Here is a 26,382-nt window from a genome sequence, read left to right as displayed (position 1 = left end):
GTGAGTGTGAAAGATTAGCTGTTGTCAAATTTAATCTTTCAAAGTTCAGCAAATACTCTTCTAGATTATAATTTTTAAAGATGCATGGTATTGTCTTCCGTGGCAACCTTGTAGCCTTCTCTGCATGCCTGTGTTCTGTCAAAATGTTACAGAGCTTCTAACATTGTCACAGGACACCAGCAAAATCCACAAGAATATGAGCATTTTACCTCTTTGCAGGATCTTTAGTCCATGTCACTGGCAAGTATGTGAAGAGCAGACAGGTAGGATGGTAAGTACACACTATTTGACAGTAATTGGCACTTGGTGTGAAAACTGTGGAGAGGTCTCCTCCTTGGAAGTATGTATTTTCATAGATCTGAGTCACACATTCTGATATAGAATAACAAAATATGTAAATTATTAGAGATAGGAGTATGGACATTTAATCAGGAGAGGGTGAAGCCACTGCCCCTTCTTGACATTGACCATGCTTTTGACTCCTTTGGCAGGAGAAGAGGGCAAGGGGGGCGAGTAGAACCATTCCTCTGAGAGTCTCATCCTTGCTCTCCAGCCTGGTAGAAATAAAACTCTCTGGGGTCTCTCTGTCCTCTCTCTCACCCCACACCCAAGGCTGGAGCAGGGCAGCTTGAGCAGTGACAGAAGCCCTAGCAGCAGGGTCAGCCATGAGGCCATGAGGTAAGTGCCACTCATGGCAGATCTTAGGAGCAGCAGAAGCATCTTCCAAGGGAGTTCAGTATAAAGAACCATTAAAAGGAAAACCAGGAGGATGTACAGAGCCCAAAGAGAGTTAGAAACTTGTATGTGAAGATTGTCCTATTGCTGAGTGATGCTCTGAGGCCAGATTCACAGTCAGTGCCACTGCGTTTATCTTCAATGGCTCACAGTGTTTTAGATACTTCCAGCTTCCTTACAATCTGCCTCAAACCCAATCTGACTTGCTTCTTAACAACAACAACAAAAGTAGTGATCCAGGAGCAATATCTCAAGAATCTCCTAGAATACAAATAAACTGGATTACCACCTCAGATCTTCAGGAATTCATCAATCCCATATTGAATTCTCTAATGAAATCCACTCACGCTGCACAGCCATGTGACTGGAATGAAAGTACCTAAGTGGCAACCCCTTCCCATCTTTCCAAATTAAGGAATTTGTCAGATCTCCTTGTTAAAATATCCAGAATAAAAAATAAATAAATAAATATCCAGAATTTTCTGGTGTAGATCTTTCCATGACCTTTATTTAAAAACTGGTATTTATTATTCTCTTTAAAAACTGGTATTTATTATTATTATTATAGAATTTCTTTGCCCAACTTTGCCACTAACAGAAAAGCATTTTCTATTACTCAGATAACTTTAAATTATTTATGAAGTAAAATGAAAAGACTATTGCAATTATCTGTTGTATCAGACATTTTGGATCTTATTTACCAACTATTAATGTAAACTAGTACGCCCTAAAAAATAAAATAAAAAAATTAAAAAAAAATAAATCATGGAATTTAATATTATGTTTGACTTTTAATACTACATAAAACTATACTAGCTCTGAATACCTTAGTTTAATAAAGATATTTATTTCCTGAGCCTCAGAAATGTTCCAAGATTTCAGTTCTACTGAGATTTTAATCCGGGTAAAATATTTCTGAAATAATAGTACATTTGTCAAAGAGATTTTGCTAAAAAGCTGCATTACCTCATTGTCCTCTGAGAAAACAGCTAGTACATTACTGAATGTAAATCTGTGTTAGGCCTTAGTTATAATTTATCAGCACAGGGAACTTCAGGGAAGTGCAAAGCAATTTTTGTAGTTTGACTTTTGCTAACCACAGTAAATCATTAACACATTGAAAAACACACAGAGTCGTCATGCACCCCAGCACCAACACAAATCACTGCCAGCTTTACAGGGCACTAATTTGTGCAGGGAGGAAGCAGCTCCCTTCCTAATTGGCTGCCCATGTTGTTAGCTTTGCTGTTGGGTGCACAGCACTTTCTGAAGATCGTATTGGTTTCACAGAGAAGAGCTGGGTACAGCCATGGTCTGACAGAAAACTGCCTGTAGTATGGTCCCAGGTGCACTGGGCAAGGTGAAATCATTGGGGGGGTTGGAAGAAAAATGTCAGTAAAGCCCATTAGAAACTTCAATCCCTATCACAGGGATGGAAAAATTAATTAGAAACTTCCATCCTCTGTGAGTTACCCAAAAATTAATTGAGTGCAACCCCACTCTCTCAGGACCAGGCTGCACTTAGGACTGTGTGTCCTCCCACCAAAATCATGTTGCTCTGTAGCTCTACTCACTCTGCATAAAAATGTTTAGGCCATTTGAATATTACTCTTTTTAATCTCCCCTTCCAGATGAGCTACATTACTCTGTGTACCTGTCTTAGGAGTTATATATTGACTTACCACCGTAAACTGAAGCAAGTAAGAAAATGAAATAAAAAGTCTGATAAATCCAAATCATCCTAAAAAACACAAAATTATTCTTAGGATATTTTTAATAGATGGCGCATATTTAGCTTTATAAAGTACCCCAATGCATATCATGTGTAATCTTATGCTATTGATTCAAAATTATATGCAGTTACAGCATAAATGCAGTCACACACAAGAGCAACAAAGGTTTAGTCCTTTACTTATGGTTGCAAGAAGCACTAAAGCTTATAAGTGCTTGGAGAATTTCTGCTTTGTTTCACATCAGCATATTTATTCTTACTTAGACCGAGAGCAATATTCCATCAGAATATCATTAATCCTGACTCTGTCCTGGTAGTTAAATGGATATTATTATCAATGCAATAAACAAATGACTCACACTCACCACTTCTGGCACATGTTATAGGAATTTTAAATTTATTTCTATATTCTTTTTTTTACATGCTAAACATAAACTGAGAAAGACTCAAATCAGCCACACAACATAATCCACAAATAGATCAATATACACTGCATTGTTGTTACGGAAACCTTTCAATGAATATCAATTGCAGGTGTTACATACCTGAATATACGGTAGGTCTGGATGAACGGATAAGGTTTATGTTCCACTGGGGAAAAAAAAAAAAAAACAGTTTGTGTTAAATATTACTGTGCCTGCAATACTAACTTCTCTTTAATGTTGAACTTTGAATGGGTGCTCATTCTGTCAATATTGTTACTGACCTTGGGCTGCATTTTCAGAGTGCGTATAACAGCACTGCACTGAAATCAAAGTGCAGGGTTAACACCATCTAAGCCTTTGCCTCTTGATGACATTTTAAAATAAAAGGTTTGGAGCAGCCAGCCTCTGCTATTACCACAAGAACCAACATAAAAAAAGGAAATGAGATTCATGCTTATATCAGTATTAATCTCAAGAGTAAATCCTGAGCTAACAGGGAATATTGGTGTGAGATCAGTACGAATGGCATCTCAGGTCCATGTAAATGACACCATTAGGAAACTAATGAAACCAAGGGGAGACTCATCATCTGTGTTTTCTTACTACTATACCATTTTCATCAGGCATTCCCTTGGCAAACAGCATATCCTTTAGCTATGTATTCTGTGCTGTTTTCCCTAACATCATTTCATGTTCTTATTCCTCTGCAGAAATTATTCTGTATGCATCTTCCAGATAGTTTTACTGTGGCCTTTGCTACACTCCTTTTCTCTGTTGTTAGATGCAGCTCACAATATCTTCAGTTTGCCAGAAGCCAGAAAAAAAAAAAACAAAAAACACTGCTTGCATAGGTATGAAATGTAAGTCCACCAACAAGAAGTCAAACTCAATTTAAAGCTGATCTAAACCACTGGTTTTGATTTCCAGCATTCTTTTTAACTTGTGTGACAAAGGGAAATAAATTTCAAATTAAAAAATAAATAAAATACATGTATCATTTCAAAGTGAAATTGCCAAAGGGAAAACCTTTTCCATGTTTTTCCTCTTTTCTTTTAGACTGAATATGCTAGCAAGACAGATAAATATGTTCGAGTCAAAAAGAGTCCAGATCAAAACATTTCAGCCAACTGTGATCGTTCTGAGCATGCTGATGGTTGAAATGATTTTCTTATGACTGATGTATCAGTGAGGCTTCCAAGTCCTCCTGCTTACAGTGGAAGAACTGTCCCAAAGAGCCTTTGTACCCTCCCATGTATCAGCTCCCTTTGCCATCATATGCTTGCAGAAGAGGGCTCAAACACAACAGCCCGCATTTTAAAGTGCTATTTACTGTTTTAAGTGTGCCACAATGACAAGGGAGAGTGCTGGAAGGCTTTACTGCAAAACACACTGATAGTTTATTCCTGCAAGATGAGGTGTTTTGAGACTACGATGCCTGAACAGCTCTGACATTCTTCAGCTCAGAACAGATTTTCCACAGATTTGGCCACAGGGTGCAGAGGTACTGTGGGATAACAGTTTAGGGAAAGGACGCTGCACTGTTCCCAGCAAATACCACCACCAGCTCTCTATCTAATTAGTTTCTCTTTCCTCAGCTCAAAAAGGATGATAATCCCTTACACTTCTGGAAAAATTATCACCTTTCAGCTACAGAACTCTCATATTCCTGAATGAAATCACAAACAATATCATGTATCTGAATATTTACAGCCAAAACAAGCTTTTGTGTTACTCAACCTACATTAGTATTCTATCAACATTTTGTGGTTATTTGGGTGCATTTAACTTGGTGGCACAAAGGTTTTAAAACTTCTCTTCAAGGGCTTTTAATTTCTTCATTTCATTTCTCAGCTGGGTTTTCCAACTCAGATATTGTGCAGTGTTATTTCAGTTCATTACCAGTTCATTGAAAGATAGAGAGAGAGAGAGAGAGAAGAAGAAAAAGAAAACCCAAATACTTTTGGAAAAATAAGTCATATAGTTCAAATGGGCAGAAAAAACAGGGAAGATTGATAACAAATTTCACCAAGACCTTGCTTCTCGTCATACAATATCAATATGCAATCAAATAAACTCATCAGAAGCTTCTGTAAGATTTTGTTTCCATAATCCATTATCTGTATTTTAGAAATTTGTCTAAGGAGAAGGAATCTTGGTTGTTTCATAAGCAAACTAGTGAGGGAAAAAAAAAAAAAAAAAAGACTCTCTTAAAGCAGCACTTCTCAAATTTATTTATCACATTCCTTCCAAAAGCATATACCATTTTAAGTACATCTATGTGTGCATCAATTGGATGTGATGGTAAAACTAAAAACTGAGGCAACAAGGCTATTTGAAGAGAATCACAACGAGCACATTCACTTTGGAAAATAAAAACATTTTCTTTCAGGGGACCTATTCCTACTCATGTGACCAACGTTGCCTAATTTACTTTGGGGCACTGTTACTCAAATCAGCAGAGTTGTACCTCTGTACAGAGAAAACAATGTGCTACGAACTGCTTGTTCCTGAATGAATTTTTGTTCATTACATTATAGGGCATGTTTATAACAGGACAAATTATGAAATATGCTGAGACAAATTCTTAGCTGGTACCAGATTATGGAGCTTCTCTGAAATCCAAAGAGATTTCATGTCTTATGTTAGGAGAGGAGGTAGAAATTCAAAGTGCAATTCTAAAAACATCTCATACTCCTTAGGCTTGTAAAGGATTCCTGTAATATTAGAGCTGCCTGAATTCCCTCACTGTGCTCATTTATCCACCAATAATATTCTGGTAACTAACCAGGATATTGTAATTAAGAGTTAGCAATTCAGATGACAGGGTTTAAAGGAAGAGCTCATCAAAATATTTTGATAAAATTGAAACATTTTCGACGATACAAGTGCAAATTTCAGATGAATCATCTGAAACAAAATGGAGTGCTTGTGTCTGTTTTGACTCTCCTGTCTCATTATGACTTGGTACTAAAAAAACGCTGCTTCAGCCTAAACTGGCAGCAAGTTTGTTAAAATGAAATCTCCCTTGTTGTGCAATTGCCTACTAATTTGATATTTTTTTCTGCTGATTCCAACCATGATTTATGCAAAATCTTGTTCATTAGCAATAGTGGCAGGAAAATTCACTTCTGCTGGGTGTCAGAAATTGTTAAGTTGTGCATCTCTGGAAATTAATAACTGCATACTGCTCTTAGTCTGACTTAGGTCTAATTCTGCCTGCCAAAACAAAAGCTCACATTTCTTACAGCAATCCTATTCAAAAAGCAGCTTCAACATGGGAGAGGAAATACTTCAGAGATCTGTGAGTATCTAGCCTCTGTGATAAGACACCCCCGAGTCATGACCTGGAACAAGAGCATCTCAGAGGAAATGAAGGAAGAAACCAGCAAAACAGTAACAGTGCAAGGTCACATTTCTGTATGGCTTTGTGGACATCCTCCCAGCTGAATAAGGGTGCTACATCAGTATCACGAATATGGTTCTGAATGCTGCAGCAGAAAAACACAACTGAAAATTCTGAAATACTCTCTCTGTATCTTTAACTCTGTGAGTTATAATTACATATACAAAACAGGCCAGAGTGTAATACCAAGTGCTGTTAAAACAGGTTCTACAAACTCAAACTTTCCTTTTTACAATGAAAAAATCTGGAGCATTTTCATCTGTGTCCAAAAGACATTATCTGAGTGAAGAACCAGCTTTCTTACTAGGCCAAAGTCTTCTCATGTTTGGCTTGATTCCATACAAAAGGGCTGCAAAACAATGGCTAGAAAAACTTAATCTTCCATTTATGGAAAGTATTGGACTGCAATTTATCTCAAAATAAAAGCAGCATGGTAGTTCCATATTCTGAGATTACATGTCAACAATAGTCTTCCTAGAAATACAGCCTAGAAATAATTGCACATCAGATGTCAAAAAAAGAAATCAATGCAGATTAAAATAAGGGTCATAGAAAAAAACAGAAGACAGCAACGAATACTAAATAACAAAACACTACCAGGTTTGTTTTGCAAAATGCTTTTTGTTTCTTTTTTTCCTATAAATAAATTTGATTTTTTCTTATAAATAGAAAAATACATAACTGCCCAACTCCTTGCCTCTTGCTGCTAAAAAAACATATGCTGGACAGTGTTAGGCATTAGAGAAGAAAGGGACACCATTTCACCTACTGAAGGGTCCCAGTGACTTGACCAGGCCCTGTAAATCTTGGCCAATGACAATCATCAAACAGTAACTCTTGAGCAAATTATGTGTTTCCCTAAACTACTAGCCTGGGATGAGGTCTACAGGTTTGGGCATACATTTTTTTTTTTTTTACTGAATAACTGATTACCTCTCTTCTCTCAAAATACTCTGCATTTCCAATGAACACTTTGCTACACTCCAGGCATGGATCAGAAAAAAACATTCATCTAGAAGATGGAGTTATACTTTGCAGAAAACTCCATTTTAGAAGAATCTAAAATTTTGTTAGAAAAGTGGGTTAATTTAGCTTTTAATCCATGCAAACCAAGATCATCTTCCAAATATACCTACCTATATACTCAGGTATTATGTTGGGAGGTTTGTGAAGGAGTGGCATCAATACTGCTTTTAGAAAGGAAAATACTGTAGGAGTCTCCCAAGGCTCTTTGAGTATTTTACCTGCTGGCAGAAGCATCAATGAGATGCCATGTTAAATCACATAAGGCAAGAGGATCTGCATGCAGAAGGGTACTAACTTCTTATATACATGGGTGTTTGTCCTTTGCTACATGACGATTAAATTCAGGAAAGTGTCTAGATAGCCACCACTAGTTCCCCTCCTGTATGTGTCCCAAATATCTAATTGTCAGGAGCCCAAAAAGCAGTTTGTGTCAAGGTTGGAAACCCCCAGTGCCTCTGAGACAGCCTTGGAGGAACTTAGAAGCAGCACTACCTAAGTCACACAGAGGGTTTGTCGTCAGTTTTCTTCATAACAGCTACAGATGATGACCCAGGAACATACACACACACTCTTTTTCAGTCATCCCAGCACAAAGTTAGGCCCTTTCTGTCAACAGATGAAAGAGCTTTTTGTATGAGTCAAGGCTTCTAACAGCAAGGCAGTTATACTTCAGAAATGGAGGCAGCACCATCCCGTCATTAACCTCAGTGATGCTAAACTTTACGAACCATTACTCAGGAGTAACATTGGGGTTTAGAATTCAGCCACTACCTTCAGATCTAAGCATCAGCAGATACCTAGCCATCAGAAAAAAATCACATACATCTACGTAAATGTCAATATTTTATTGTTCATTTACTTTATCAGGAAGCCTGGCATAGCTGCATTGCATTCCTAAGTCTTAAAGGGTTTTGTTGTTATTGTTGTTTGGTTTGGGGTTTTTGATTGTTTGTTTTAAAGAATAGCCATAACCAACAACTATATACCACATGACTCAGGTTGAAAAGAGCACACACTCCACTGCCGAGTATCCAACATCTACCCTGCCAGTAGAAAGTTCCTGTCCTTTCAGCATTGATTTTGTCAATGTTTATTTCCTTAAGAGTCTCAGCTTGCTTCAGAATCAGTTTCCACAACAAAAGATGAGAGGTCACTGCCTTTTCAGAGTGGCTCTGAATACAAAGAATACAGAATTACATTAGTGTTCATCTTGGCAAAGAATGTATGTGCATTGTTAAGTATTGATTTTCCTCTGTGGTAACCTTGCACCAGAATTTGAACTTGTGCACTTCAGATAAAGAGTTCTTCACTACTGTTTTATTCATTTTTTATCTCAATTATTTTTCTTGTTCCCATCAGAGGCTATAGAGAAATTACAGTTTATCTGAGATCCCCTTATATCAGAAAAGTATGAAACAAAAATAAAGTACAAGCAAAAGTAATGTTTGTTGTAGATAGATGTCACAACTATTATTTCCTTATTGAGACAATTGTTACAGTTTGACAATTTTTAAAGACTGCATCTACAAAATAGATCTCACAGAAGAAAAGGAAATAATATTATTTTTATTCGTCTTGAAAGTCCTCAGTTAAGGAAATGGTTTGACAAAAAACGAAGTACCTCTCTCATTTTCAGCTATATATTGAATGTCCTGAGCAAATGATGCAAATCTTGTATACCTGCAAAGCTCATGTTGCCAAGTATCGAAAAGTGTTAAATAATTCCTTAAATTAGAGTCTCATTAGAAAACATGAGGTCTCATTTGTTTTATGTGTATTAATGTAAGAAGACAGTCTCTGAAAGTTATCTCATTATAAAGAAAACAGTTCTTACAATCAGCCTGGTAAATTTAAATTCTTGTTATTATCTAGCAGTGAAACCTGTCTTTGAAAATGAAGGCTGAAAATGTAACCATGTTATTATTCTTACATGACTTACATTTTCTTTATGGTAAAAGAAAGGTAGCAACTACAATAAATTATTTGTCAATAATGTCTTGTGGAAGAAGGAAAGGAAGAAATTTAAGTTCCTTGAATCTCTGAGGGACACCTCTGGATACAACTATGAATTCCAAGTTGAGGATGGTTATGAAACTGTAATACCATTGAATGAGTCAACAAATCATACATTTCCCTTGATCTTGAAGGAAAGAAGGATCAAATGGATTCCTTCAGGCTAGACAATTCTCTCTGAGTTCCTCAAACATATTCAGGTAGATAAAAGAAAAAGAAAAAAAAAAAAAGAAAAAAAAGAAAAAAAGAAAAAGAAAAAAATAGAATTTCTATGAAAATCACTGAGATTGTTGTAGAAGTTGTTAACAAAAATGCTTGAGAAATTTTCCAGCTACATAACTGAATATACTTGCTGCTCTGCTCTCTATAGAGGTTCTAGGCTCTTCTGTCATCGTTAACACCTCTGAGAGCTGTTTGACTGCTTTTTGTTTCTGAGAGTCTTTAAAGAACACTCAGAAATTTCCGCAGGCACTTCATTCCATTACTGTAATTCCTTTTTAACATTGGTTAGCAAGAAATTCTTCATGTTGATTTTATGACCCCAGAAGGCACGAACAGACTGGCTCCTTGTTTGAGCTTTGACTAACATGGTAAAATCTCAATGATGCATTACCCCACAGGGGACTGATAAATCATTATATAATTATTCATCAGTAATTTACCAGACATTTAATTTTTACAGATACGATTTCATTTCATTCTGAGGCACAGTAGAAGTTTATTCTCCAAACCTGTAATACATTGTTTCTGTCATTATGAAATCCTGTGTGTAAATTGCACACTATCTCATTCATGGTGCGATTTATACAGGTTGATATATACCGTATAATTTGCTAAAAAATATTTCAGAGTACTTGCCACTTAAGAACTAATGTAAATGCTTACAAAGGAGGAGTAAAAATTATGAGAGATTTTTGCTTTGTCTTCATAGATGTAGTCATCATCAAAACAGAAAAAAAGTTGTGCCAATGGAAGACATGTTCGCTTGTACCTTTTGAAGACAAATAAACCTTAAAAATATACAAAGCTTTGAGACCATCAGTTATTTCATGGATGCTATGAAATAAAATCATCTATCTCCATCAGAAATAATACTGTTGTCAGTACCATCATTTCAGAGTTTTTACACTGTTGCAATAGAACAGCTTCATGTGAGTAGATAAGGCACTAAGATTTGATGTTGAAGGACTTGCACTTCAAAGATGAACAAGAAGCTCTCATGTACTAGAAAAGTAGAACAATTTATGGATGTTGCAACATCTTCTTTGATTAAACAACCAGTAAAAACTTTAACTCCAACAATTGCTGGACTGCTACCAGATCATCTGATTTTAAAACATATCTCAGCCAAATTAGCTTGAAAGCTTTGGGAAAAATGAAATGTTGAATTTCCTTTCATTCTGGTATGGTGTTTGGCCTCCTCTTCAGCTTAACCCAGATGCCATTATTTGGACGAAGAATTAGGTCTCCTGCCAGACCAAGCTCTTCTTGCTTTTGACAGGATTCCACCCAAAAGCGCCGCAGGATGAGGGCTAGAAGAGTTTTCTCTTCCATTTGTGCAAAGCGCTGACCTATGGATTACAGTGCAGCAAAAAAGGTGTTATTGTCACGTTGCAGCAACAGCTGTTGCACTTGTGTGTTCATGGTGATACCCCCCAGGAACACAGGGCAGCAAGGACCATGTGCCTGCCTTGGGAACAGAATTGAGTGGGCCAAAAATCGAGGTCATATATGGTGGATACTAAAGAAACTAGCACTTTTCTTTGCATGATGCATCTGGCCTTCCTGGGCCAACCTATAGCACATTTTTCTTCCCATAGTACACAGTACTCAAACATCGAAGGGGAGATATTCAACAGTTTACATGGCCTTAATACAAAACACAGCCTTGTCATGTGTCTTGGGCGGACTAGGCAGGGAAGAACGGACGACAGACGAGGGCAGCAGAAGATGCAACACAAAGACAGCAGGAAGAGATAAATCCCACTGTTCCACATATGCAAAGAGGAGAAAAGGAGATAAAAGTGCAACAGAACCAGAGACAGACTTTCAAACACTGTGCATCACACACACTGATGATTTGCTAGCATAGAAGCCAAAATTCAATTTAGATTTTATAGAAAGGTGGAGAAGGAAAGGGGAGAACAGAGAAGTAAGAGGGAAACCCAACTAAGCATCACAGTCCAAGCAGTTCACTCAAACTAAATTGAAAATAGCAACAGGACACAAAACCCCAGTGCTCTAAATATTTTCTGTGCTCTTCTTTGTACAATCTGTACAGATGGATGTCTGTACACATGTACTCTGTGCTGAACTTCTGCAATGATATTAATAAACCACCTACCATGCACTCTCCTGCTGTACACACTCCTGTATATCTAGGAACTAGCTAGTCACATAATACTAAATCAGATTTCCTCTTTGGAGCATGTGAGGACCTGGTCCACTGTTCTTCTAGGAAGATCATCTATTCCCATTGAGACAAACTCCAAAAATAAAATGAAAACAGAACATGTATTTCCCATTCTTGCAAACGCCATGACAATTGTTGAATGTTCACTTTCTCCACTTAAGATCAGTGCAGGGAACAGCCTTTCCACATGTTCTATAATATAAACAATGGTGCCTCTGTTCTGTGCACTGACAAATACCAGGTGTCTCAGTGGTACCTGAAGAACTAAGAAGTTCTGGGAAGACAGCAAAAACACCAAAGCAACAATGGTGTCAGAAAAAGAGAAAGAATACATCCTTTGCAGACTGCATGTTTGGGACACCCAGCTGAGATGATCAGATAGACAGATGACACATTTCCAGAGCAAAGCAAGTGCAGGACGTTTGCCTTCTCTCACTCCACAGTGTCCCACAGAACACAGATCAGAGGTCTGTAAGCAATCCTGCCCTGACACAGGAGCCCATTCACATGCTGCCATGCAGCACAGGCAACAAGGAGGAAACACCAGGTTGACATGCACTGGGCCTTGGGAAGAAAGGAAACCCTTGGGAAGAAACAAAATGTTGCAGCTCGAGCCTGACAGGAGAGACAGCACCCAGAAGTCTGGGGTGCCATCAAAAGGTGTGTCAAGACTCCAGTTTCTGATACTCTTATTGCTGCTATGGTCACCACACCAAAAGCAGCACTGGTACATCATGAAAGCTTCAGTTACGTACCAATACAGTTCCTGGGACCAGCTGAGAAGGGCACATAAGCATATGGGTGTCTTCCCTTACTATTTTCAGGGAAGAAGCGCTCAGGTCTGAATTCCTCTGGCTCAGGGAAGATATCAGGATCTCTGTGCAGCACATAAGTTATGACAACGACATTTGTGCCTTTTGGTATCTTATATCCTCCTGAAAGAAAACAGGGAAAGGAGGAAAAAAATAACAAAAACACAGCTGGGCAACTTAACAGCAAAAAAATTGACTTCCTATAGACAGACTCACAGTAAAATATACAAAAAAGAAAGCCCTGCTCTTTACTTGGGAAACACCTCCACTAAGATGCTGGCAGGAATGGAAGCGGCAAGCACCAGCAGAACAGGATCCCACTTACTAATATAGCAATCCTCTGCCAAGGAACGGGCAAACATGGGAACTGAAGGGAAGAGTCGCAGGGCTTCTTTCACAACACACTCAAGGTATCGAAGCTTCTTCAAATCATCCACTGTAACAGGACGCTCCGTGTTGCCTGGCCAAACACGGATAGGGGGGTGAACATGATGGACACACCTCATTTTTGTTTAAACAAACACATCTTGACTCCCTCCAGGAGCTGGGACCATCATGCACCAAGACCACACACTGTGTTACACAGATATTGAATACATGCTTTGTCACAAGGATGTAAGGTTGGCTGTAGTCTCCTACACACCCTTCCAGTACCTCTCCCCATCACCCCTAACAACTGAAAGCTTCAGCATGACCACAAGGTCTGTTCCTACATCCCCTTCTACCTCTAGGCTTATAATGTATCTATAACAGTACCACCCACATACAAACACCACCACAACCCCAACGAAGGAGTAATGGAAACGTACCAAACACCTCATCCAGTTCTCTGTGAACCTTCTTCTGGACTTCAGGATTACATCCAAGCAAGTACAGTACCCAGTTCATAGAAGCTGCTGTTGTATCATGGCCCTAGAGGTCCAGATTTACAAAGACATTCACTTCAACACTATACATCAATGTGGCACGTTTAGGTATGCTATATAAATACTTAGGTGTACAGCTAGTAGGGAAAGTGAGATAAACTCACTACTCCAAGAACCACAAGGAGAAGAAAAAAACCTAAAAACTAAAAACTAAAGAATAAAAAAATAAAAAATAAAAATAAAAAAATAATAAAAAATAAAAAATAAAAATCAAGTGTTGAACTCTATACCACACTGATTACCAGGATTTAAGATGATCCATGATTCTGTCAGGTGCATGAAAACTGACCAAAAGGGAAAAAGCATTGAAATAACCCAAAGATCCTTTTTTTTTTTTTTACTACTTCACCTCCAGAAAACTGCATAAACTACCTTTTTTTTGTTGTTTTTTTAATTGTTGTTGTTGTTTTTTGTTTGTTTGTTTGTTTTTGTTTTCCTTGTATTTTGTCTCAGATGGTGACACTTGCTGCTTGCTTATCTCTCCTTTTCAGGAATACAGTGACTGACTACTATAGCTCTACATAGGTCAGCAGCTCTCACTATTTTTCCCCTTCTTGCAAAGTGTCAGATAATTTGTTCGGAGAGGTGTATCATAGCAGTATCCCAGTATGTCTACACAATGAAATGGATGTATAGTCATCTTTTGTTTACTGTCCAGTCAGTAACATAAGAACTTGGGTGCCAATGACTACCACAGTAGATGTACAAGGGACATTATCTCAAATAGGGTCTAATGACACACAGTAGAGTAGCCATAGAGGGGAATACTACTTGGCTTCCTATAAGTAGCGAATCAGCTATCACTGTTCTCAGAACTGCATAAGAGCAAGGAAAGGAAAAGAAAAGGAAAAGGGAACAAAAAAAACAGAGGGGAACATAAAAGGGAAAAACTGACCATCAAATTATTTTGATACTTAAAATGGCCACTTATGAAGTTAAAAATGCTATGGAGTCACTTAGGAATGGTAAAATAGCAAGAGTTTCTCTAGATTAGAGCAACATTAATACATCTCTGAACTAAGTTCTGAGACAGATTTCAGGTCCACCTAATGGAAGTGTGTGGAAAACAGTCTTATTTAGATCCTTCACTGGAGAGGGAACCACACATCAGGAGATGGTACCAAGAACACACTACCAAAGCACAATCATGACAGAACCACGAGGTTACAGCCAACATGGAAAGGGGTAAAATGTGAGAACTGACAAAATGCAAAGCAAAGCATTGAAACCATTTAGAGTTCTCAATGGCATGAATGAGGTTTGTAGCAGAAGCTGAGATGCCATATCAACCATCAAACTGTTATTACACATCTGCTTGTATGAGTAAAACCTGCTCACATAGGCAGGGCCTGCCACATGTATTGCCCAATATTTTGTCAGGGCATACAATTCTAGATCAATAGTTTTTTCTCCTACAGGAGGGAGTTTGTCTCCTACAGGAGTTTGTCTCCTACAGGAGTTTCCTCTTAGGCTTCCAGGGATAAAATAACTTTATACTAGAAGTGGCTTCCTAAACTAAGAAAAAAAAGGAGTCACTGCCTGTAAATGGTGAATCTTAAGTTCTGGGGAAAAAAAATGCAAACACAAATAAATACAAACAAAAAACCCCAAACCATTGGCGGCCTTTGGTACCTCAAACATGAAAGTATCTACTTCTTCACGAATGTCCTTGTAGCTCAATTTGTTCCCTTCATCATCTGTTGCATTCAGCAGCATGTCCAGGAAAGCTTCTCTCTTTTTGGAACCACTTTCTCCACTGTTCACATCAGTATCACGTTTCATTCGTTTGGTGTTTTCAAGTTCTGCAGCTTTTTCTGCAATGACCTGAGATTAAAACCAGTATATTAGATGCTGCATGCAGTGTATGTGCTGCATAAATCACACAGGTTCATCCTAACTTGTTAAAACAAAAATATCCATCTATAGCAGTCTACATGAGGTAGGCCTAGTTAGCATAGCTGTTAGCATTGGCTTGTGATCTTAATCAACTTTTTGTTTTAGTAGATGAAATATGACCAACATCTTGTCCCAAACAATAGAATTAACCTTGAAAAGATTTTGTGTGTTCAAGAAAACAGTCAAACTGTTCAATGTGTTGACCATCAAAAAGTGTGAACACATCAAGAATATCTGGAACGAGCTTATTGTTAATGCCAGCAATGGCAACAGCAAGTCAGAAAACATCACCACAATCTGAGCAGACCAATCACCAAGAAGAAATCTACCCAACCCAATAAATAAGGAAAGGAACATGTTTCCAACCTCTGGGGAACTCAGGGGAATGAAGAGAAATACACCAGGGCATCCCAAAAACCTACATCAGGACTATACATAGCATGGCTGGAACCACTACACTGAAGCCTCACAGTTTTTCTTTGGTATCAGAGCAGTGGTTGACCTTCCTCTTTTTAGGTCAAAGCACAGCCCCAGTGACAGATGGGAAGTTCCTGCCATCACCATCATTGCTGTAACAGCACAATGAAGCTCTTCAGTAAACTGGCCAGTATCACTCTCAACATTTTTCTAAAGGTTGTGTAATACTTGATTCAGTTCAGAAGAAGCACTGAATGGGGAAAATATAATTATGCACACACGTTGTTTCAAATATACACTTATAATAACACATGCAGAACCACCTCATCTCTTCTTTCTGCCAGCACCTATGCTAGGTGAGATTATTTAGTGTTCCTTTATCATCATCTGAGATTTGGTGTCTTATATCCAGTGCACCAGCCCAGCATGGAAGGACAGCAGCAGTATTACCTTAAGGCTCTTTCTCATGCTTCACTGCTGCAATTTCCAACAAGAGGAAGCAAAATATAACCTAAGCTACTTAAAAACAACTCCAATGAGAATTTTACTCTGACAGAATACAGCACGATAGAGATGCCCATTTCTCTATACACTGCAGGAGTGCATGGTCAATATGACTCATTATATGTACTGAAAGTTCAGGGACTATTTCTTTTGCTGTGGGCAAAGGCACTGTAGGGTACATAAACATTTCCAGGAAAACAGCCTCCTGGTAACATCTTAACAGTAAGCTTGGGAGGGCAGCCATTGGCAAGAACAGCACAGGGGCTACTTACTGAGAAAAAAGGGTGTTCCTTTCACAGTCTAAAATAGTAAGAGAAGACTGCATTTTATGCAAAGTCAGTGACGTATATTTAATGGTTTCCATACCAAAGTGTTCTGTTTTTCATGTGGGGACCCGTGCGTGTTTAGTCATCTCAGCAATTCTTCTCCAAATGAAGGAAAACAAACACGGGCTTCTATATCTGAGGACTGGACCAAGTGGCATTACCAGTGTATTTGTTTTACTGATACAAACTCGGCTGAGAACTGTTACAGGCAATTAAGATGGACAGAACAAGAATTTGGTGAACATCTGTTGTTTATTTCAGTTGTCCAGGACCAATGAGTCCTGTTATTCCCTTGGAGTAATACACTCCCCTGCTTAAAAATGAGACCGCCTTACAGAGAAGACATGTATTGACTTCTTTTTAGGGGACTCCACGCATCCCAAAGGATAGTTCTTTTAATAGATGCACAGTAAGAGTGCTGATTCTCATCTGCAATTTGGAAGCTAGCTACTAAGTGCAAAACTCTCCATCAACTAGAACGTGGCATAAATAAAAAAATATATATACAAAAAAATAATAAATAATAATAAAAAAGGCCATACTGTATCTGTAAAATTGTGAAGGATCTTAAGATTCCTCTCATGCTCTCTTCCTTCCTTAAACAGAATATATACAAGATCATGCCAAAGCCAAGGGCTCTTCTGTCGCTGCTGGATTAGATCACTCATCCTAGGGGAACAAAAAATTATGTCACGTAACATTTCTTGACAAAAAGTAAATTCACAGCACAATTTCAAGAACCAAAAAAGAAGTTGTGCCTCCCTCTACCTCTCTCTATGAAACAGAGATAAACATGTTGTATGGGTTTAAACACATTCATCTGAAGGTAAAACTGCTATTCTTTGTTTTCTGATCTCAAAATCTGTCATCCACCCCAGCATTCAGCATCACTATGACATCTATCTCATCACTATGACATCTATCTTTAGGCACTGATCTTTGAAAAGGAGAGCATATGTCCTTTTAGTGGCGATCCTCTTGAAGCAGGTATATTCAGTCACCCAGTCCATTCCCACCCCACGTCAGTAAAGCATTGACCACATATCTTGAAAAGACATACAACTTGTGCTAGGTCTCCAAATATCTGTCCTGTGACCTCAACAGCCATCTGAAAACATTACATTTCTACTTGACTGTCCAGATGCTATATATGCCAGACATCACATGAAAAGTATTGGCAATAAAGAATCAGTCGCAATATATGGCTTCAATGACACTCAAACATCTGGAGTACACGTGAAAGGGCTGATTGTCATTGCTGTTCAGCTCTTGTACATGCATTTGGCAGCAGAAAGAGACTCAGAGGAGGAATTATTACCTCCAGTACCAATGGATTAACTGAATAGCAGCTGACACCTTTTTACAGCCTTAACCTCCCATTGCATATTCTCACAACAGAAGATGTCTTAAAAAACTTCGAGAATTTTCCTTACCTTCTTGGCTTTCTATATCTACCTGTGTCACCCCCACCTCCACCCCAGCTCACAAAGCAGATGAACTGACGCTGGCAGCAACAACTCCAACCCAACTACAAAGTAGCCAAGGAAAAACCTCCATTTACCTGTAGATAGCACGAACATACTCAGAATCCTTATTCTCCTGAGCACCCACATTCCTTCCCATCGCCGTTTCTAGGAGAAGGAAATCATCAGCATTTCACAACTGCAAAATGAAATGCAGAGTCCCTGTATACAGTAAGTTAGTATTGCTCCCAGACTTTGATTGTCACCACACTGTCAGTTTGATGCATAAATATGCACAACCCTTTCCAGATGAAAATTTTGCTTTTCCTTTCCAGGTACAGGAGCCCTGCTCCTCAAGAAAACCTCTCCTCAGACTCCTACCTCTGTCGTGCTCATGCCACAAACTAAGCTCACCACTCACCTAATCAGAGGCACGTGAGACCCTAAGAGAAAGGATAGCCTTGGGAGGTTAGCAATGCATTCACACAGTAAGCAGAGATATTCCCATATCTCCTCACACAACATGGCACAGCTGTACTCATGAGCCTCTGCACCACTCACAGCCTCACCACAATAACTAAGGAGGACTTACCACAGATGATATCAAGTGCACACAGAGTGACGTCCAGAAAGATATCAAACGGTTCCTTGTCAACATGCTTCTCAAGTTTCTCCAACAAAATACCCCCTTGCTCATTCATAACCTCGAGAAAGTCGTTTAAGATTGCAAAGTGGAATGTGGGAGTTATCATCTTCCTCCGTGACCGCCACTTGTCTCCAGTGCTGCAAAATTGACAGGGGAGAGGGAAGGGTTAAAACTCCAACTCAAAAATAAAACCCTCCCCATCACAGAAAGCACACAGTAAGAACTGCCAACTGGAGCACCTTCACAAATGGGCATGCTGTGGCTGACTCTTCAACATCTCCACAGCACTCCTCAGAAGGAGCAAATTGGAAGTATTTATTGTTCCAGCTCTCTGAAGCACGAGCCACCATTTCTACATCTGCTGTCAACAAAAGAAGTTGCCAGCGAGTCTTCAGACAGTCCCATGGTCACTTGGTGCACAGGCTGAGGGAGTGAACAGAAGCCATCTATAGGACAAACCAGCTCTTCACCATCAAGGTCTCGACTCACCACACCATGTCTGTGAATCACAACCTGTGCTTGCCTATCCACTGACTATCTAGAAAATTAGGACTGAGGAGAACTAGGGTCCAGGGACACTATGCCAATGACTACCTCAAGGTCTGACTATGAAGTTTCCTCAGAGGCAGGCAACAACCTCCCACATGTCAGTGAACGAGCATGGAACCACAGCTGATGCCACCGGCTTCCACGGGTTCTTGTTTGTTTTCCTGAACCAGGTGCCCCATAAGCACACAGCTGGCTTCTCTGCTTACAGAGCAAATCCTCGCATCACTTCTCTGCCATTGGGCTAGCTTATCAGTTGTCTTCTACTACTGGCCTTAATCAGCAAAGACAGGAACATTCTCCTCTCATTATGTTTTTGCAAGCACAAGGAAGTCAAAACATCTCTAAAAGTCTACCTGGAGAAAAAAAAATAGTAAGGAAGGAACACTAGCAGGAAGCATACACCACACCTGACACCCAGGGACCTCAGCTCTGCACTTTGTTACTGATTACTGTCCCTCTTGCTTGAGGGGCACAAATAAAACACAGGTAAAGAGGCATTCCTTATCCTCCCACATATACTTGCACCTTCCACACCATGATCACAGCTGGCTTTTCCAACACCACGGTCCCATCAAAAAGCACGAGAATGGCACTTCTGAGAGCTCCAAACAGGCAACAAACTGCAAACAGGGGGACCTCGACACACAGAGAAGAGGCACAAAGGCACCAGAGACACTCTATATTTGCCTTGTTCCAACTCTTGAATATCTGCATCATCCAGACCAAAAAATTTCCTCAACCCTATGAAGACTGGAGGACACCAAAGCCTTGCACCACTGCTTTTCCCTCTCTCCACTCCTTCCTTGCACTCCTTTCCATGCTCATTTCTTATCAATCTCCACTTCATGAGGGAAATAAAGAACAGGGTACAGATACTCTCCCATCTTTCCCCAACGCAACCTCAGGCCCATCCTGATTTGCAGCTTCATCAGCTGAAATAAGCAACACAGTCACAGTTCTGCCACAGTCACATTACTCCACACAACAGTCAAAACATCCAGCAGGTAGCATCGCAGACTAGAAGACACCACTTGCCACGGGATACAACTTCTCAAAAAATCAGATTCTTCCCAAGTCTCTGGGCAAAAAATGTGTTAATGGTAAAATTTTACAAGAAATAGATAACACCATTATATTTTTTTTGGGCACTAGCTACTAAAGAATAACAAAGACTATCACAAAGAATAAGATTTCTAGAGCTATCATCCACATCTTTGCCCAGAGATGCACACAACATTCTTCCCACCAAGCACTCTCTCATCATATGCTCTGCAAATTTTAAGAAGACAGCAATACACCTGCATTTTACTATACCTTGTCAGAAGTCCAGTCCCCAACCATGGATGCAGAAATTTGTACAGGAATGATTTTTCAATATGCTTTGAACTACTCAGAATAACCTGTCAGAAAATGAAAGGAGGGGAAAAAAAACGCTTGTTAGATGGAGAGAGATACCTTCAGCTGAGATTACTTCACACAACCTCAATTTCCTCAAGAAAATGTCCTGAACCTCAGAAAAATGTAAACACACAAGCTGGTACACAGTGGAAACATACAGTCTACACCCTCAAGTCTTTCTGTAACTGTCCCAATCCTGAAAAACAAAGAAATAATCAGAAACTACTACTACCAATTCCCTTATCTTCCTTAAAAAAATCTGCATTACCAGCAGAGCTCAGAGAAAACCCAATGGTTTTCAGCCATAACAAAATTCTCAAGAAGTACCATCTCTTTCATCAACATTTGCAGAAAAATTGGCTGTCTGCAAGGGCCTTTCTTAGTAAGAAGGGAATCCAAGCTCATCTTCCCTGATAACACCACACTGAAAACCTGGAACAACCAGCTCAACAACCTGCAGCCCCTAAACAGGCATACACCTTGCATTATTTTCTCACATAAACAAAACAGCACTACACAATGCCAGCAGGCAACAGGGTGAAACTCTGCACTTACTCCCTCATAAAATGACTAGCTTTTTAGCACAAACTGGTACAAGGGGTACATCCTGGATTTTTTCCTCCGAGTCATCTTTTGCACACCAAATCTTTGTTCTCAACCTTGCCCTACACTTCTGCCCATTGATTTCAATGTCATATCACCAGCCAGTGTTCAATACTCACTGTATACCATAACAAGGAAACAGCTCTATCTTCCCAGTTCATGACCAATCACTGTCCAGAGCTAAACTAACACCATTTCATGGCATCAAGACAGACCCATCAAGTTCTCATGCAAAATTCAAACAGCCACAAGCACTGCAAACAGCATTTTGTAATGTTCTACCTCTATTCCAATGGTCCAGATACCCTTCTATTGCCTTTTTCGTTCTGGTTTGGAACAGAAGGTTCAACAATTCAAAACAAAGCTAAAGGAGATGCTTCACTGTACAAAACATACTTACTCGATGCTTTCATTTGCTGGCTCATCTTCAGTATTGATTTTTTCCAAGATAAAGCTTTTTTATTTTTACACTTTCAGCCTTTCTTTGGCATTGGGTCAGAGGATAACCTCAAGTAAAATCAGTTCAAGCCCTTTTTCGCAAAACTTACATTAATAGAATAGAAACTAACAGATTGGGCACTGCTCTGCCTGAGAGTGATCTAGATAGAAAGGAGACAAGCACACTCACCTCCACACTATCAGGATGATACAAAACAGTGATAGGCAATGGTCCTAACCAAATTTTGAACAGCGGTTGTTTCCTGAAATCTTCAGCAAAATTTTGTAGTTGTTTAAAAAAGCCTGGAATAATAAAAATAATAATAATAATAATAATAAAAAGCAGGTTAGAATTTTTAAAAAATGTTGTTCTGAATAAGCAAGACTTCTGCAAGGGACTTTTTTATAATATGCATTATAATTATATTTCTGCTTTAGTTTTATCTTGCTACCATGACAAAGCAGCGTATTTTGCACCTGTCAATTAGCTGTGCTGCAGGAGCATTTATTTATGGCTGTGCTCTTGAAGGTGCTGTATTCTAGAGAATCCCCACCACACTCTAGACAAGGCAGTTTGATTTAAGCTCTCCCAGAGCCCTGCAGCATGGGCCTGTTGCAATACAACGCTCTTTGTCATAACTTGAACCAAATTAAACTTTATCAAGACTATGCTTATATTTTGGTTTACCTGACACTATCCAAAATAATACATCAAGACATTTCTTTACTTTCCAAGTACAGCATCAAGCCTTTTCCCATCTAAGACTTGGTTCACAGATACTACACTTGTGATGCACAGACAAGCAACATAGACCACAGTAATGACAAAGCACTGTGCAGGGACAAGTATCACTTGAAATGTCTAGTTTCTGATAGCTGGACTCCTGAAGAAAATCTCTGGAACCCTTACACTGTTATTGTTTGCCTGAAAAAAAAAATAATAATGATAAATTCTTTTTTTTTTTTTATTCCTGTGTGCTTAAATCTTCTTACTCTCTCTCAGCCCTAATTATCAGTGACGGTTTGCCATTCTAGCAGAGGCCTTTTTAACAGCTGGCTGTTGCAGGACTAAACACCACCCTCACCTTTAAGAAACCTTACTGAAGGATAAGTGACTGTTTACAAGGCCATCATGGATTTAGCAATGTAAATGTCCCTATCTCTAAGGGCACAAAGGTTCATAGGATCATTTATGCCTGAATCATCTGAGAGATACCACTATTGCACAGTCACCAGTTGGACTTCATAGGGGTGAGACTGACAGTCCAGCCAGTTCTTGACCCACCAATTTATCCTCTCACCTAGTCCATATCTTGCCAGTTTAGCTACACAGAAAGCATGGAAGGTGCTATCAAAGACTGAAGGCACAGCTAATTCTGAAAATGACCTAACAGCTCAGCATGCTAAAATTCCGTTGCACACTCATTGGGTGAAGAATATTGTTAAAGTCCTTTTTCCTCCCAAGTGAAAAGCTCTGTTTGGATTACAGCTAATAGCTGTGCTCAGTTTTACAATACAGTGCTCAGTGTTAGTAAACAGTACTTCCTGTGAAGGCAGCCCAGCGCTCCTCCTTCTTGCAGAAATACAGACCACAGCATTCCCCCTCCATGTCACTAACAACCTGAAAAGGGGCCCCAGACAAGCATCAGTGGCTGGAAACCACTATCAACTAGTCTTTGAGTATTAATAAATGCCACATTTATACAGTTCCTCTCCTCTCTCCCACAGGGCTGGCTTCTCGCCCAGTTCTCCTCTGTAGGTCGCCCACAGCCCCAGGGTGACCTATAGGCAATGGCACACCCTACAACTCGCTCACCCACCCCAGCACCTCCTGCACCAAAGCCCCTCACAGCACCAGGACCCCACAGCTGGGAGGTAAGCTGCCCCTACCTTCTCCCTTCCGCTCCAACAGCAGAGCATTTCCCAGCACGGGATAGCAGGGGCTGATACCCGGGATGGGCTTCATCACCCGCCACCGCCACCAGAAGTCCAGCAGGGAGGGCAGGGAGCACATGATGACAACCGTCAAGAGCAAGGTGATGGACCCAGCCACCCAGGGCAGCAGCTGGGTGCCCCCCGCGGTTCCCAGCACGACCTCCATGGCTGCCTCGCAGCTCCTGCTCCGAGCCTTGCTCCCCGCTGGCACGCTCAGGACCCTGCGTCAGGCCCAGCCGGCGCTGCTCGCAGCCGCTTTGCAGTGAGCAGAGAGCCTGGATCCAGGCCCTAAGAGCGGGAGGCGGAGCTGATAGACAGGGCCCAGAGCCCAGAGGCACAGCTTGGAGAGAAGGAAATAAACGATGACGTGATAAGCAACCGCACGGAGAGGCTGCCTGCCAGCAGCTCACGACAGCAGAGCAGCCAAAGGGAACAGCGCCGTTTCCATGCCCTCAGCTGAAGAGTCACAGGAGCTTTCAGATGCCCCACACAGTTTCTCAGAAGGAAAAGGACAAATAGCTGTCAAGAAAAAAATCTCTGCCCTGATTTGGGGAGGACAAATGTTTTCAAGAGTGCCTTTCTCCATGTTTTTTTCAGATGTTCAGGGAACACAGTTTTGCCGAGCAGAACCGCTCCAGTGCTCTGCAGCACAATGCCTGAAGGCTGTGAAGTGCTTAAGATGGGGAGCATCTTCCACGGGTAGGCGGCCCAAAGGGGTTAGACAAATCAGAGCCTGTACAGACGCACGATCCAGAAGAGCCCTGCAAAGCATACACATGCTTCTCCACTCAAATGGCTTTTGCTGATCTCTCTACTGAATGCTCAGCCACCAGCTGAAGGGTGCCAGTGACACAACTGGCAGCACCAGCACCTGTGTCACAGGCATGCTGAGCTGGTGGCAGTGCAGGCACCCAACAGCAGGGGCTAGGTTGTTCCTCCACAGCTCTTCTCTGCGTGCTGAGAGTCTAAGTGAACCTAGGGGGAGAGCTGAAATCAGGCCAGCAAGCAACTTGCTCAGTGCTTGGATAGAAGTGGTGTTATACACATCATGAAAAGAAGCAGAGCCAGCAGGTCAAGGGAGGTGATTCTCCCCCTCTGCTCCGCTCTCATGATACCCCACCTGGAGCCCTGCATTCAGCTGTGGGGCCCCCAGCCCAAGAAGACATGGACCTGCTGGAACAGGTCCAGAGGAGGGCCATGAGGATGATCAGAGGGATGGTGCACATCTCTTATGGAGACAGGCTGAGAGAGCTGGGGATGCTCAGCCTGGAGAAGAGAAGGCTCCACGTAGACCATATTGCAGTCTTTCAATACATAAAGAGGGCCTATAAGAAAGATCAGGAGGGACTCTTTACCAGGGTGCATAGTGATATGACAAGGGGCAATACCTTTAAACTGAAAGAGGGGAGATTTAGATTAGATAAAAGGAGGAAATTCTTTACTCAGAGGGTGGTGAGGCACTGGCACATGTTGCCCAGAGACGCTGTGGATGCCCCATCCCTGGAGGTGCTCAAGGTCTGGTTGGATGGGGCCTTGGGCAACTTGGTCTGGTGGGAGGTGTCCCTGCCCATGGGAGGTGGGGTTGGATCTAGATGTCTTTAAGGCACCTTCCAACCCAAACCATACTATGGTTCTATGACTCTACAATGATAATCCCTGCCACATTTCCTACCTTTGGAAGATATCAGCAACTCAGAGGAGAAACACAAATAGAGGAAAATCATCAGAAGCTAAGGAAGCTGATGACCTTTGGTAGCAGAATTGAGTAAGTTTTAGCACTTTGTTTCTACTGTCTCCCAGCCAGCACTTTATCATAAGAGCTGACTGATGCATTTTTCTTCACAGTAAACAGCTGGAAATGAACTTTGCTACTATTGCATGACCAAAAAAAAAAAAAAAAAAAAAAAAGCAGATAAATAGCCTACCTTGTAAACACTAAAAGCAAGCTACACTGCCAACAGTATCCTGTTGTCTTCAGATGACATCTCATGAAGTATGGAAGCGTGCAGGACTAAGCGGCTCACCTTCTGCCTATGTGATCAGCTGGGTAATTATATTATTTTCTTTATGAAAACCTTATATTTTTTTGTTTATTCTTGTGGAGCTGATAATAAGATGAAGTGGCAAATCATTATTTCTGAGTCAACAACCTGTGTTTCTAAGTGCTGATAATTTCTTGTGCAGGAAAACAAAAACAAACAAAAAAAACAGTGAAATAGCAAGGGTAGAGTGAAAAGCCACAGGAGAAGCAGTAGGGAACACAGCAGAGCAAACTTTGCAAGTAGCTGCCAGCAGCTGGCAGTGGCGATGCTGCAACAAACAAAAGGCAGCAGACGGAACAAGATGTAGAAGATTTACCCAGAAAGAAGAAATGAGAAATCTGGCATCCCTAAGGCCTGACTATGTTGCTGAGATTTGCAGTCGTCATGAACCTTTGCTATAAGTTTCAAAGGAGGATGATCTGCAGGAAAGGCACACAACAGATTTTTCTACAGGATTACAGTTAGCACGTGCAGCTATACTTTTTTTCACCCAGAGAGCTATTTGCTCAGTGTTGTGCTTCAGCAGACACTCTACCACTTCCTGAAGTTTTGCTTTCATAAATGCACATAATAGTGCAAATCTGCTTTCACTCAGCCTCTCACTTAAGTGAAAGTCTATTTGCCTGAGTTGACAGAAGGCATGCATCCTGTCAAGCAAATGCAGCAATCTGCAGGCACTA

General features: G+C 40.4%; 1 protein-coding gene across 7 annotated transcripts in view; it reads right to left on the bottom strand.

The window, feature by feature from the left end:
• The window catches only part of LOC106035178 (cytochrome P450 4V2-like), a 168,791-nt gene extending 144,800 nt beyond the window's left edge, over nt 1-23,991 (bottom strand). For 2 of the 7 annotated variants that reach the window (XM_066996261.1, XM_013179835.3), the window contains exons 1-13: nt 23,616-23,991; nt 21,916-22,028; nt 20,601-20,686; nt 18,684-18,874; nt 18,190-18,259; nt 17,171-17,297; nt 15,118-15,309; nt 13,369-13,471; nt 12,885-13,019; nt 12,503-12,682; nt 3,013-3,058; nt 2,418-2,476; nt 210-372 (exon numbers count right to left, since the gene is read on the bottom strand). In XM_066996261.1, the coding sequence (XP_066852362.1) occupies nt 210-372; nt 2,418-2,476; nt 3,013-3,058; nt 12,503-12,682; nt 12,885-13,019; nt 13,369-13,471; nt 15,118-15,309; nt 17,171-17,297; nt 18,190-18,259; nt 18,684-18,874; nt 20,601-20,686; nt 21,916-22,028; nt 23,616-23,826 (1,676 nt within the window). In that variant the 5' untranslated portion in view covers nt 23,827-23,991. Of the gene's footprint in view, nt 1-209; nt 373-2,417; nt 2,477-3,012; nt 3,059-8,151; nt 10,906-12,502; nt 12,683-12,884; nt 13,020-13,368; nt 13,472-15,117; nt 15,310-17,170; nt 17,298-18,189; nt 18,260-18,683; nt 18,875-20,600; nt 20,687-21,915; nt 22,029-23,615 lie in introns of those variants that run through there. The other 5 variants (XM_066996262.1, XM_066996263.1, XM_048078333.2 and 2 more) reach the window with 4 other exon arrangements.
• Nucleotides 23,992-26,382: the final 2,391 nt, after the last annotated feature.

The sequence above is a fragment of the Anser cygnoides genome, chromosome 4 (genome assembly GCF_040182565.1).
Source record: "Anser cygnoides isolate HZ-2024a breed goose chromosome 4, Taihu_goose_T2T_genome, whole genome shotgun sequence".
Classification (NCBI taxonomy): Eukaryota; Metazoa; Chordata; class Aves; order Anseriformes; family Anatidae; genus Anser; species Anser cygnoides.
Note: the sequence above shows the minus strand (reverse complement) of the source record. Positions and strands in the feature narration are given on the sequence as shown.